Source organism: Lepisma saccharinum, chromosome 5, assembly GCF_977018435.1.
Source record: "Lepisma saccharinum chromosome 5, izLepSacc3.1, whole genome shotgun sequence".
In the NCBI taxonomy this organism is placed as follows: Eukaryota; Metazoa; Arthropoda; class Insecta; order Zygentoma; family Lepismatidae; genus Lepisma; species Lepisma saccharinum.
In genome coordinates, this window is record NC_139233.1 from 81,631,932 (window position 1) to 81,645,640 (window position 13,709).

General features: G+C 35.3%; 3 protein-coding genes across 3 annotated transcripts; all 3 read left to right on the forward strand.

Annotated features, from left to right (window-relative positions):
• Positions 1-6,354: 6,354 nt before the first annotated feature.
• Positions 6,355-6,753, forward strand: LOC145988110 (protein CFDP2-like). The gene has a single exon (XM_083122941.1). It carries the CDS (start codon positions 6,355-6,357, stop codon positions 6,751-6,753), a length of 399 nt encoding a protein of 132 aa, XP_082979067.1.
• A 1,927-nt stretch (positions 6,754-8,680) lies between these two features.
• Positions 8,681-9,346, forward strand: LOC145988111 (uncharacterized). Its single transcript, XM_083122942.1, has one exon. It carries the CDS (start codon positions 8,681-8,683, stop codon positions 9,344-9,346), a length of 666 nt encoding a protein of 221 aa, XP_082979068.1.
• Positions 9,347-10,435: 1,089 nt separating this feature from the next.
• Positions 10,436-10,834, forward strand: LOC145988112 (protein CFDP2-like). The gene has a single exon (XM_083122943.1). It carries the CDS (start codon positions 10,436-10,438, stop codon positions 10,832-10,834), a length of 399 nt encoding a protein of 132 aa, XP_082979069.1.
• Positions 10,835-13,709: the final 2,875 nt, after the last annotated feature.

Here is a 13,709-nt window from a genome sequence, read left to right on the forward strand (position 1 = left end):
CAATGTGGTTTTAGGAGAAATAGGTCAACTACAGATCAAATTTATTCAATTAGAATGATAATGGAAAATGCTATGAATACAATATAGACCTGCATCAACTTTTCATAGACTTTAGACAGGCATATGACAGCGTCAAGAGAAACAGACTCCTAAAAATCATGAAAAAAATGAAAATACCAATGAAATTATTTAAATTAACAGGAATGACATTAAGCAATACAACAAATAAGGTAAAGATTGAAGGAGAACTTTCAAGAGATTTGCAAATAGAGAGAGGAGTGAAACAAGGAGATGTTATGTCAACCCTGTTATTCAATATAACATTGGAAAAGGCAATTAGACATTTAAGCATAAATCCAGGAGGTTCAATCTTTAACAGGATGAGTCAGTGCCTAGCTTATGCAGTTGATATTGATCTCATATCACGAAAAAAACAAAAACAGAACTAAATAACGAATTTAAAAACTAGTAGAGAATGCAGAGAATATTGGATTACTAATCAATGTACAAAAGACTAAATACATGCTTGAATCAAGAAAAGAGATCACAGCTTATGAAAGAACGAAAAAGGTAGGAGATAAAGAATTTGAAAAATGTGATAAGTTTAAGTACTTAGGATCTATAATAAACAAAACAAACAATGTATCTGAGGAAAGTAAGGCAAGAATAGCTGCAGTCAATAGATGTTCACTTGGACTCAAGAAAGTCTTCTCCTCCAAAGATATAAGCAGAAAAAACCAGATTAATATATACAAAACAATTGTACGCCCAGTAGTGACATATGGGTCAGAAACTTGGACGTTAGTGGAAAAGGACGAGGAGTTGCTTAGAGGATGGGAGCGGAAGATTTTGAGAAGAATTTTTGGGCCGGTGAGAGAGGAGGAGTTTTGGTGGATGAGAACAAACGATGAAATACAAGAACTATATAATAATTCAGATATTGTAACAGAGATCAAGTGTGGACGAATTAGATGGCTGGGACATGTATGGCGAATGGAAGATTGTAGAGTGCCAAAGACGGTGTTAACAGGAGGACCAGGTGGAAGAAGAGGAAAAGGAAGACCTAGAAAAAGATGGCTCGAAGATATAGAGGGAGACCTGAGAAAACTGGGAGTCCGGAGAAGGAGGAGGAAGGCGATGGATCGAGACGACTGGAGGCTCGTCGTGGAGGAGGCCAAGGCACTGCAAGAGCTGTAGCGGCAAGGAGTAAGTAAGTAAGACAGAAATAATTTTGATAAAAATGTTGTATTATTATGATTTTCAGAGCCTAAAAAGCATTTTAATTCTGACATTTCGCCTATAGGATTCGTGTTCAATGCTGATACTCGTTTGAAACTCATTTTCTATACAGACCAAACCAGAGATGATTTTCATAAGATTGTTGTATTTTTATGCTTTTCAGAGCGTGAAAAGGGTTTTAATTCTGACATTTCGACTATAGGATCAAAACTTGATTTTTCGATAAATTCACGTTCAATTCTAGTACTCGTTTGAAACTCATTTTCTCTACAGACCAAGCCAGAGATGAATTTCTTTAAAATGTTGAATTGTTATGCTTTTCAGAGCCTGAAAAGCGTTGTAATTATGACATTTCAACCTTAGGATCAAAACTTGATTTTTCGAGAAATTCACGTTCAATTCTAGTACTCGTTTGAAACTCATTTTCTTCACAGATCAATCCAGAGATGATTTTCTTTAAAATGTTGAATTATTATGCTTCTCAGAGCCTGAAAAGCGTTTTAATTCTGACATTTCGACTATAGGATGAAAACTTGATTTTTCGATTAATTCACGTTCAATTCTAGTACTCCTTTGAAATTCATTTTCTCTACAGACCAAGCCAGAGTTGATTTTCATTAAAATGTTGAATTATTATGCTTTTCAGAACGTGAAAAGAGTTTTAATTCTGACATTTGGATAATAGGATGAATACTTGATTTTTCGGGAAATTCGTGTTCAATGCTGATATTCGTTTGAAACTCATTTTCTCTACATAACAAGCCAGATATGATTTTCTTAGAAATGTTGTATGATTATGTTTATCAGAGTCTGAAAAGCGTTTTATTTCTCACATATCGTGTATAGGTTAAAAACTTGATATTTGAAAAATTCGTGTTCAAGTCTGATATTCGCTTGAAACTCTTTCTCACTATAGGCCAAGCCAAAGAAGATTTTCTTGTAAGGCCGACACCCTTACCTTGTAAAAGAACAATCTGATGAGAAGCCAATAGGCGAGCCTCGAAACGATGGATTTATAAGAAAACGACAAGGACAGACCAGGAACCTGAGAACGGTCAATAAAGAAAGGACAATTAGTATCGCAACATGGAATGTACGCACCTTAAAGAAACCAGGGGCACTGAGAGTAGTTAAAGAAATTGCTGAGAAATATGGGATCAATATAATGGCAGTGCAAGAGAAAAGGTGGAAAGGACAGTCCAGTTTCAGGTCAGAAAACGACATAGTGTTCAACAGTGGTGGAAACGGAAAGAAATATGGAACAGGGATTATCGTAGATAAGAAAACGAAGAATGCTATAATAGACTTCACACCAATAAATGAGAGAATATGCACCATGAGGGTCAAAGGGAGACTGTTTAATATCACAGCAATCTGTGTTTATTCATCAAAAGAAGAGACTGATGACGAGACCAAAGATAAGTTTTATGATAAATTGGAGTACGTATACGATACAGCACCACAACATGATGTAAATTTAATAATTGGAGATGTAAATGCCAAAATAGGAAAAGAAGACATTTTTAGAAAAACAATTCGCAAAGAAAGTTTACACAGTGAAAGTAATGATAATGGACTACCTATAATAGACTTTGCCGTTGGTGGTTAAAAGTACTCAGCTACAAAGAAAAAACATAAAGAAGGAAACCTAGATTTCACGAGATGGGGAGACAAAAAACCAGATAGATCATGTGATAATAGATGACAGACACTCATCAGATATAACAGATATCAGTAGCTGCAGAGGGGCAGATTGTGGATCTGACCACTTTCTAGTCAGAATCAAATATAGACAAAGAATCGCCTGTTATAGAAATAGTAAAGGAAAGAAACAGGAAAAATATGTTACAACGAAGGTAATAAAAGATAAAAGATAGAGTGTAAGATATAAAGAGACAGTAAAGAAGAGATTGGAAGAGAAGGAAGAGGAATGGCAAGATTCTGATATAGAGGGAAGATGGAAAGCAATAAGAGACAGCATTCAACAAGCTGCATAAAAAGTTCTGGGTAAGAAGAATGCAAGAGAAGAAACGATTGGTGGGATGAGGAATGCTATAAAGCTATAAAAGAAAGAAAGGACGCAACGTTAAAGACTATAAACAGAAATACAAAAGGAAATAGATAAGTGTTCAAAGAGAAGAGAAGTGTATCCGATAAAATGTGCAGAAGAAAGAAAAGAGAGTACTACAAGCAAAAATTAGTAGAGATAGAAACGACTTGGAAAGTTAAGGAAAAGAGAGATTACTTCTTGAAACTGAAAGAAGAGAAGAAAGGATTTCAACCTAGAGTTGCATTTTGCAAAGACAAGGAGTGCAATCTGATAGGAGATAAGGAAGGTATTTTGAACAGATGGGCAGAGTACTTTAGTGAACGTTTGAATGGAGATAAGAATGAACTAGATAAGGAGAATGAGGATATGGGAGATAGAGTGGAAAAAAGAACCTTGAGGATGGAAGAGGAAGATGAAGCTGACATGGAAATGGAAGAGACTACTAAAGATTTGATTAAGCCCCTTCAAGGCAAGAGGTTAAAGAAGCAATTAGAGAACTAGCAAACAATAAAGACCTAGGTGACGATAATATAAATGCAGAACTATTGAACTTAGGAGGGAACATTGTAGTGGATAAATTAGAAGAACTATACAAACAAATATTGGAAGAAGAAAGAATGCCACAACAATGGGGAAGAGGAATTATATGTTCAATACATAAAAGTAAAGACAAAACAGTATGTGAAAACTTCAGAGGTATCACACTCCTCAATATGGCATATAAAGCATCTGCTAAGATACTAGTCGGGAGACTCACACCACTAGCTGAAAAGATGATTGGAGAATATCAATGTGGTTTTAGGAGAAATAGGTCAACTACAGATCAAATTTATTCAATTAGAATGATAATGGAAAATGCTATGAATACAATATAGACCTGCATCAACTTTTCATAGACTTCAGACAGGCATATGACAGCGTCAAGAGAAACAGACTCCTAAAAATCATGAAAGAAATGAAAATACCAATGAAATTATTTAAATTAACAGGAATGACATTAAGCAATACAACAAATAAGGTAAAGATTGAAGGAGAACTTTCAAGAGATTTCCAAATAGAGAGAGGAGTGAAACAAGGAGATGTTATGTCAACCCTGTTATTCAATACAACATTGGAAAAGGCAATTAGACATTTAAGCATAAATCCAGGAGGTACAATCTTTAACAGGATGAGTCAGTGCCTAGCTTATGCAGTTGATATTGATCTCATATCACGAAAAAAACAAAAACAGAACTAAATAACGAGTTTAATAACTATTAGAGAATGCAGAGAATATTGGATTACTAATAAATGAACAAAAGACTAAATACATGCTTGAATCAAGAAAAGAGACCACAGCTTATGAAAGAACGAAAAAGGTAGGAGATAAAGAATTTGAAAAATGTGATAAGTTTAAGTACTTAGGATCGATAATAAACAAAACAAACAATGTATCTGAGGCAATTAGGGCAAGAATAGTTGCAGGCAATAGATGTTCACTGGGACTCAAGAAGGTCTTTTCCTCCAAAGATATAAGCAGAAAAAAACAGATTAATATATACAAAACAATTGTACGCCCAGTAGGGTCAGAAACTTGGACGTTAGTGGAAAAGGACGAAGAGTTGCTAAGAGGATGGGAGCGGAAGATTTTGAGAAGAATTTTTGGGCCGGTGAGAGAGGAGGAGTTTTGGTGGATGAGAACAAACGATGAAATACAAGAACTATATAATAATTCTGATATTGTAACAGAGATCAAGTGTGGACGAATTAGATGGCTGGGACATGTATGGCGAATGGAAGATTGTAGAGTGCCAAAGACGGTGTTAACAAGAGGACCAGGTGGAAGAAGAGGAAAAGGAAGACCTAGAAAAAGATTGCTCGAAGATATAGAGGGAGACCTGAGAAAACTGGGAGTCCGGAGAAGGAGGAGGAAAGCGATGGATAGAGACGACTGGAGGCTCGTCGTGGAGGAGGCCAAGGCACTGCAAGAGCTGTAGCGGCAAGGAGTAAGTAAGTAAGCCAGAAATAATTTTGATAAAAATGTTGTATTATTATGATTTTCAGAGCCTAAAAAGCATTTTAATTCTGACATTTCGCCTATAGGATTCGTGTTCAATGCTGATACTCGTTTCAAACTCATTTTCTTTACAGACCAAACCAGAGATAATTTTCCTAAGAATGTTGTATTTTTATGCTTTTCAGAGCGTGAAAAGGGTTTTAATTCTGACATTTCGACTATAGGATCAAAACTTGATTTTTCGATAAATTCACTTTCAATTCTAGTAGTCGTTTGAAACTCATTTTCTCTACAAACCAAGCCAGAGATGATTTTCTTTAAAATGTTGAATTATTATGCTTTTCAGAGCCTGAAAAACGTTGTAATTATGACACTTCAACCTTAGGATCAAAACTTGATTTTTCGAGAAATTCACGTTCAATTCTAGTACTCGTTTGAAACTAATTTTCTTCACAGACCAAGCCAGAGATGATTTTCTTTAGAATGTTGAATTATTATGCTTCTCAGAGCCTGAAAATGCGTTTTAATTCTGACATTTCGACTATAGGATGAAAACTTGATTTTTCGATTAATTCACGTTCAATTCTAGTACTCCTTTGAAATTCATTTTCTCTACAGACCAAGCCAGAGTTGATTTTCATTAAAATGTTTAATTATTACGCTTTTCAGAACCTGAAAAGAGTTTTAATTCTGACATTTGGATAATAGGATGAATACTTGATTTTTCGGGAAATTCGTGTTCAATGCTGATATTCGTTTGAAACTCATTTTCTCTACATAACATGCCAGATATGATTTTCTTAGAAATGTTGTATGATTATGTTTTTCAGAGTCTGAAAAGCGTTTTATTTCTGACATATCGTGTATAGGTTAAAAACTTGATATTTGAAAAATTCGTGTTCAAGTCTGATATTCGCTTGAAACTCTTTCTCACTATAGGCCAAGCCAGATAAGATTTTCTTGGAAGGCAAACACCCTTACCTTGTAAAAGAACAATCTGATGAGAAGCCAATAGGCGAGCCTCGAAACGATGGATTTATAAGAAAAAAGACAAGGACAGACCAGGAACATGAGAACGGTCAATAAAGAAAGGACAATTAGTATCGCAACATGGAATGTACGCAACTTAAAGAAACCAGGGGCACTGAGAGTAGTTAGAAAAATTGCTGAGAAATATGGAATCAATATAATGGCAGTGCAAGAGAAAAGGTGGAAAGGACAGTCCACTTTCAGGTCAGAAAACGACATAGTGTTCAACAGTGGTGGAAACGGAAAGAAATATGGAACAGGGTTTATCGTAGATAAGGAAACGAAGAATGCTATAATAGACTTCACACCAATAAATGAGAGAATATGCACCATGAGGGTCAAAGGGAGACTGTTTAATATCACAGCAATCTGTGTTTATTCATCAAATGAAGAGACTGATGACGAGACGAAAGATAAGTTTTATGATAAATTGGAGTAGGTATACGATACAGCACCACAACATGTTGTAAATTTAATAATTGGAGATGTAAATGCCAAAATAGGAAAAGAAGACATTTTTAGAAAAACAATTGGCAAAGAAAGTTTACACAGTGAAAGTAATGATAATGGACTACGTATAATAGACTTTGCCGTAAGTCAAACAATGGTGGTTAAAAGTACTCAGCTACAAAGAAAAAACATAAAGAAGGAAACCTGGATTTCACCAGATGGGGAGACAAAAATCCAGATAGATCATGTGATAATAGATGACAGACACTCATCAGATATAACAGATATCAGTAGCTGCAGAGGGGCAGATTGTGGATCTGACCACTTTCTAGTCAGAATCAAATATAGACAAAGAATCGCCTGTTATAGAAATAGTAAAGGAAAGAAACAGGAAAAATATGTTACAACGAAGGTAATAAAAGATAAAAGATAGAGTGTAAGATATAAAGAGACAGTAAAGAAGAGATTGGAAGAGAAGGAAGAGGAATGGCAAGATTCTGATATAGAGGGAAGATGGAAAGCAATAAGAGACAGCATTCAACAAGCTGCATAAAAAGTTCTGGGTAAGAAGAATGCAAGAGAAGAAACGATTGGTGGGATGAGGAATGCTATAAAGCTATAAAAGAAAGAAAGGACGCAACGTTAAAGACTATAAACAGAAATACAAAAGGAAATAGATAAGTGTTCAAAGAGAAGAGAAGTGTATCCGATAAAATGTGCAGAAGAAAGAAAAGAGAGTACTACAAGCAAAAATTAGTAGAGATAGAAACGACTTGGAAAGTTAAGGAAAAGAGAGATTACTTCTTGAAACTGAAAGAAGAGAAGAAAGGATTTCAACCTAGAGTTGCATTTTGCAAAGACAAGGAGTGCAATCTGATAGGAGATAAGGAAGGTATTTTGAACAGATGGGCAGAGTACTTTAGTGAACGTTTGAATGGAGATAAGAATGAACTAGATAAGGAGAATGAGGATATGGGAGATAGAGTGGGAAAAAGAACCTTGAGGATGGAAGAGGAAGATGAAGCTGACATGGAAATGGAAGAGACTACTAAAGATTTGATTAAGCCCCTTCAAGGCAAGAGGTTAAAGAAGCAATTAGAGAACTAGCAAACAATAAAGACCTAGGTGACGATAATATAAATGCAGAACTATTGAACTTAGGAGGGAACATTGTAGTGGATAAATTAGAAGAACCATACAAACAAATATTGGAAGAAGAAAGAATGCCACAACAATGGGGAAGAGGAATTATATGTTCAATACATAAAAGTAAAGACAAAACAGTATGTGAAAACTTCAGAGGTATCACACTCCTCAATATGGCATATAAAGCATTTGCTAAGATACTAGTCGGGAGACTCACACCACTAGCTGAAAAGATGATTGGAGAATATCAATGTGGTTTTAGGAGAAATAGGTCAACTACAGATCAAATTTATTCAATTAGAATGATAATGGAAAATGCTATGAATACAATATAGACCTGCATCAACTTTTCATAGACTTCAGACAGGCATATGACAGCGTCAAGAGAAACAGACTCCTAAAAATCATGAAAGAAATGAAAATACCAATGAAATTATTTAAATTAACAGGAATGACATTAAGCAATACAACAAATAAGGTAAAGATTGAAGGAGAACTTTCAAGAGATTTCCAAATAGAGAGAGGAGTGAAACAAGGAGATGTTATGTCAACCCTGTTATTCAATACAACATTGGAAAAGGCAATTAGACATTTAAGCATAAATCCAGGAGGTACAATCTTTAACAGGATGAGTCAGTGCCTAGCTTATGCAGTTGATATTGATCTCATATCACGAAAAAAACAAAAACAGAACTAAATAACGAGTTTAATAACTATTAGAGAATGCAGAGAATATTGGATTACTAATAAATGAACAAAAGACTAAATACATGCTTGAATCAAGAAAAGAGACCACAGCTTATGAAAGAACGAAAAAGGTAGGAGATAAAGAATTTGAAAAATGTGATAAGTTTAAGTACTTAGGATCGATAATAAACAAAACAAACAATGTATCTGAGGCAATTAGGGCAAGAATAGTTGCAGGCAATAGATGTTCACTGGGACTCAAGAAAGTCTTCTCCTCCAAAGATATAAGCAGAAAAAAACAGATTAATATATACAAAACAATTGTACGCCCAGTAGGGTCAGAAACTTGGACGTTAGTGGAAAAGGACGAAGAGTTGCTAAGAGGATGGGAGCGGAAGATTTTGAGAAGAATTTTTGGGCCGGTGAGAGAGGAGGAGTTTTGGTGGATGAGAACAAACGATGAAATACAAGAACTATATAATAATTCTGATATTGTAACAGAGATCAAGTGTGGACGAATTAGATGGCTGGGACATGTATGGCGAATGGAAGATTGTAGAGTGCCAAAGACGGTGTTAACAAGAGGACCAGGTGGAAGAAGAGGAACAGGAAGACCTAGAAAAAGATGGCTCGAAGATATAGAGGGAGACCTGAGAAAACTGGGAGTCCGGAGAAGGAGGAGGAAGGCGATGGATAGAGACGACTGGAGGCTTGTCGTGGAGGAGGTCAAGGCACTGCAAGAGCTGTAGCGGCAAGGAGTAAGTAAGTAAGCCAGAAATAATTTTGATAAAAATGTTGTATTATTATGATTTTCAGAGCCTAAAAAGCATTTTAATTCTGACATTTCGCCTATAGGATTCGTGTTCAATGCTGATACTCGTTTGAAACTCATTTTCTTTACAGACCAAACCAGAGATAATTTTCCTAAGAATGTTGTATTTTTATGCTTTTCAGAGCGTGAAAAGGGTTTTAATTCTGACATTTCGACTATAGGATCAAAACTTGATTTTTCGATAAATTCACTTTCAATTCTAGTACTCGTTTGAAACTCATTTTCTCTACAAACCAAGCCAAAGATGATTTTCTTTAAAATGTTGAATTATTATGCTTTTCAGAGCCTGAAAAACGTTGTAATTATGACACTTCAACCTTAGGATCAAAACTTGATTTTTCGAGAAATTCACGTTCAATTCTAGTACTCGTTTGAAACTCATTTTCTTCACAGACCAAGCCAGAGATGATTTTCTTTAGAATGTTGAATTATTATGCTTCTCAGAGCCTGAAAATGCGTTTTAATTCTGACATTTCGACTATAGGATGAAAACTTGATTTTTCGATTAATTCACGTTCAATTCTAGTACTCCTTTGAAATTCATTTTCTCTACAGACCAAGCCAGAGTTGATTTTCATTAAAATGTTTAATTATTACGCTTTTCAGAACCTGAAAAGAGTTTTAATTCTGACATTTGGATAATAGGATGAATACTTGATTTTTCGGGAAATTCGTGTTCAATGCTGATATTCGTTTGAAACTCATTTTCTCTACATAACATGCCAGATATGATTTTCTTAGAAATGTTGTATGATTATGTTTTTCAGAGTCTGAAAAGCGTTTTATTTCTGACATATCGTGTATAGGTTAAAAACTTGATATTTGAAAAATTCGTGTTCAAGTCTGATATTCGCTTGAAACTCTTTCTCACTATAGGCCAAGCCAGATAAGATTTTCTTGGAATGCCGACACCCTTACCTTGTAAAAGAACAATCTGATGAGAAGCCAATAGGCGAGCCTCGAAACGATGGATTTATAAGAAAAAAGACAAGGACAGACCAGGAACATGAGAACGGTCAATAAAGAAAGGACAATTAGTATCGCAACATGGAATGTACGCAACTTAAAGAAACCAGGGGCACTGAGAGTAGTTAGAAAAATTGCTGAGAAATATGGAATCAATATAATGGCAGTGCAAGAGAAAAGGTGGAAACGACAGTCCACTTTCAGGTCAGAAAACGACATAGTGTTCAACAGTGGTGGAAACGGAAAGAAATATGGAACAGGGTTTATCGTAGATAAGAAAATGAAGAATGCTATAATAGACTTCACACCAATAAATGAGAGAATATGCACCATGAGGGTCAAAGGGAGACTGTTTAATATCACAGCAATCTGTGTTTATTCATCAAATGAAGAGACTGATGACGAGACGAAAGATAAGTTTTATGATAAATTGGAGTAGGTATACGATACAGCACCACAACATGTTGTAAATTTAATAATTGGAGATGTAAATGCCAAAATAGGAAAAGAAGACATTTTTAGAAAAACAATTGGCAAAGAAAGTTTACACAGTGAAAGTAATGTTAATGGACTACGTATAATAGACTTTGCCGTAAGTCAAACAATGGTGGTTAAAAGTACTCAGCTACAAAGAAAAAACATAAAGAAGGAAACCTGGATTTCACCTGATAGGGAGACAAAAATCTAGATAGATCATGTGATAATAGATGACAGACACTCATCAGATATAACAGATATCAGTAGCTGCAGAGGGGCAGATTGTGGATCTGACCACTTTCTAGTCAGAATCAAATATAGACAAAGAATCGCCTGTTATAGAAATAGTAAAGGAAAGAAACAGGAAAAATATGTTACAACGAAAGTAATAAAAGATAAAAGATAGAGTGTAAGATATAAAGAGACATTTAAGAAGAGATTGGATTAGAAGGAAGAGGAATGGCAAGATTCTGATATAGAGGGAAGATGGAAAGCAATAAGAGACAGCATTCAACAACCTGCATAAAAGGTACTGGGTAAGAAGAATGCAAGAGAAGAAACGATTGGTGGGATGAGGAATGCTATAAAGCTATAAAAGAAAGAAAGGACGCAACATTAAAGACTATAAACAGAAATACAAAAGGAAATAGACAAGTGTTCAAAGAGAAGAGAAGTTTGGCCGATAAAATGTGCAGAAGAATGAAAAGAGAGTACGACAAGCAAAAATTAGTAGAGATAGAAACGACATGGAAAGTTAAGGAAAAGAGAGATTACTTCTTGAAACTGAAAGAAGAGAAGAAAGGATTTCAACCTAGAGTTGCATTTTGCAAAGATAAGGAGTGCAATCTGATAAGAGATAAGGAATGTATTTTGAACAGATGGGCAGAGTACTTTAGTGAACGTTTGAATGGAGATAAGAATGAACTAGATAAGGAGAATGAGGATATGGGAGATAGAGTGGAAAAAAGAACCTTGAGGATGGAAGAGGAAGATGAAGCTGACATGGAAATGGAAGAGACTACTAAAGATTTGATTAAGCCCCCTTCAAGGCAAGAGGTTAAAGAAGCAATTAGAGAACTAGCAAACAATAAAGACTTAGGTGACGATATTATAAAAGCAGAACTATTGAACTTAGGAGGGAACATTGTAGTGGATAAATTAGAACAACTATACAAACAAATATGGGAAGAAGAAAGAATGCCACAACAATGGGGAAGAGGAATTATATGTTCAATACATAAAAGTAAAGACAAAACAGTATGTGAAAACTTCAGAGGTATCACACTCCTCAATATGGCATATAAAGCATTTGCTAAGATACTAGTCGGGAGACTCACACCACTAGCTGAAAAGATGATTGGAGAATATCAATGTGGTTTTAGGAGAAATAGGTCAACTACAGATCAAATTTATTCAATTAGAATGATAATGGAAAATGCTATGAATACAATATAGACCTGCATCAACTTTTCATAGACTTTAGACAGGCATATGACAGCGTCAAGAGAAACAGACTCCTAAAAATCATGAAAAAAATGAAAATACCAATGAAATTATTTAAATTAACAGGAATGACATTAAGCAATACAACAAATAAGGTAAAGATTGAAGGAGAACTTTCAAGAGATTTGCAAATAGAGAGAGGAGTGAAACAAGGAGATGTTATGTCAACCCTGTTATTCAATATAACATTGGAAAAGGCAATTAGACATTTAAGCATAAATCCAGGAGGTTCAATCTTTAACAGGATGAGTCAGTGCCTAGCTTATGCAGTTGATATTGATCTCATATCACGAAAAAAACAAAAACAGAACTAAATAACGAATTTAAAAACTAGTAGAGAATGCAGAGAATATTGGATTACTAATCAATGTACAAAAGACTAAATACATGCTTGAATCAAGAAAAGAGATCACAGCTTATGAAAGAACGAAAAAGGTAGGAGATAAAGAATTTGAAAAATGTGATAAGTTTAAGTACTTAGGATCTATAATAAACAAAACAAACAATGTATCTGAGGAAAGTAAGGCAAGAATAGCTGCAGTCAATAGATGTTCACTTGGACTCAAGAAAGTCTTCTCCTCCAAAGATATAAGCAGAAAAAACCAGATTAATATATACAAAACAATTGTACGCCCAGTAGTGACATATGGGTCAGAAACTTGGACGTTAGTGGAAAAGGACGAGGAGTTGCTTAGAGGATGGGAGCGGAAGATTTTGAGAAGAATTTTTGGGCCGGTGAGAGAGGAGGAGTTTTGGTGGATGAGAACAAACGATGAAATACAAGAACTATATAATAATTCAGATATTGTAACAGAGATCAAGTGTGGACGAATTAGATGGCTGGGACATGTATGGCGAATGGAAGATTGTAGAGTGCCAAAGACGGTGTTAACAGGAGGACCAGGTGGAAGAAGAGGAAAAGGAAGACCTAGAAAAAGATGGCTCGAAGATATAGAGGGAGACCTGAGAAAACTGGGAGTCCGGAGAAGGAGGAGGAAGGCGATGGATCGAGACGACTGGAGGCTCGTCGTGGAGGAGGCCAAGGCACTGCAAGAGCTGTAGCGGCAAGGAGTAAGTAAGTAAGACAGAAATAATTTTGATAAAAATGTTGTATTATTATGATTTTCAGAGCCTAAAAAGCATTTTAATTCTGACATTTCGCCAATAGGATTCGTGTTCAATGCTGATACTCGTTTGAAACTCATTTTCTATACAGACCAAACCAGAGATGATTTTCATAAGATTGTTGTATTTTTATGCTTTTCAGAGCGTGAAAAGGGTTTTAATTCTGACATTTCGACTATAGGATCAAAACTTGATTTTTCGATAAATTC

What these genes read in the sequence shown, in the direction of transcription:
- LOC145988112 (XM_083122943.1), top strand. Translation starts at nt 10,436, where the DNA reads ATGAGAACGGTCAATAAAGAAAGGACAATTAGTATCGCAACATGGAAT.
- LOC145988110 (XM_083122941.1), top strand. Translation starts at nt 6,355, where the DNA reads ATGAGAACGGTCAATAAAGAAAGGACAATTAGTATCGCAACATGGAAT.
- LOC145988111 (XM_083122942.1), top strand. Translation starts at nt 8,681, where the DNA reads ATGCTTGAATCAAGAAAAGAGACCACAGCTTATGAAAGAACGAAAAAG.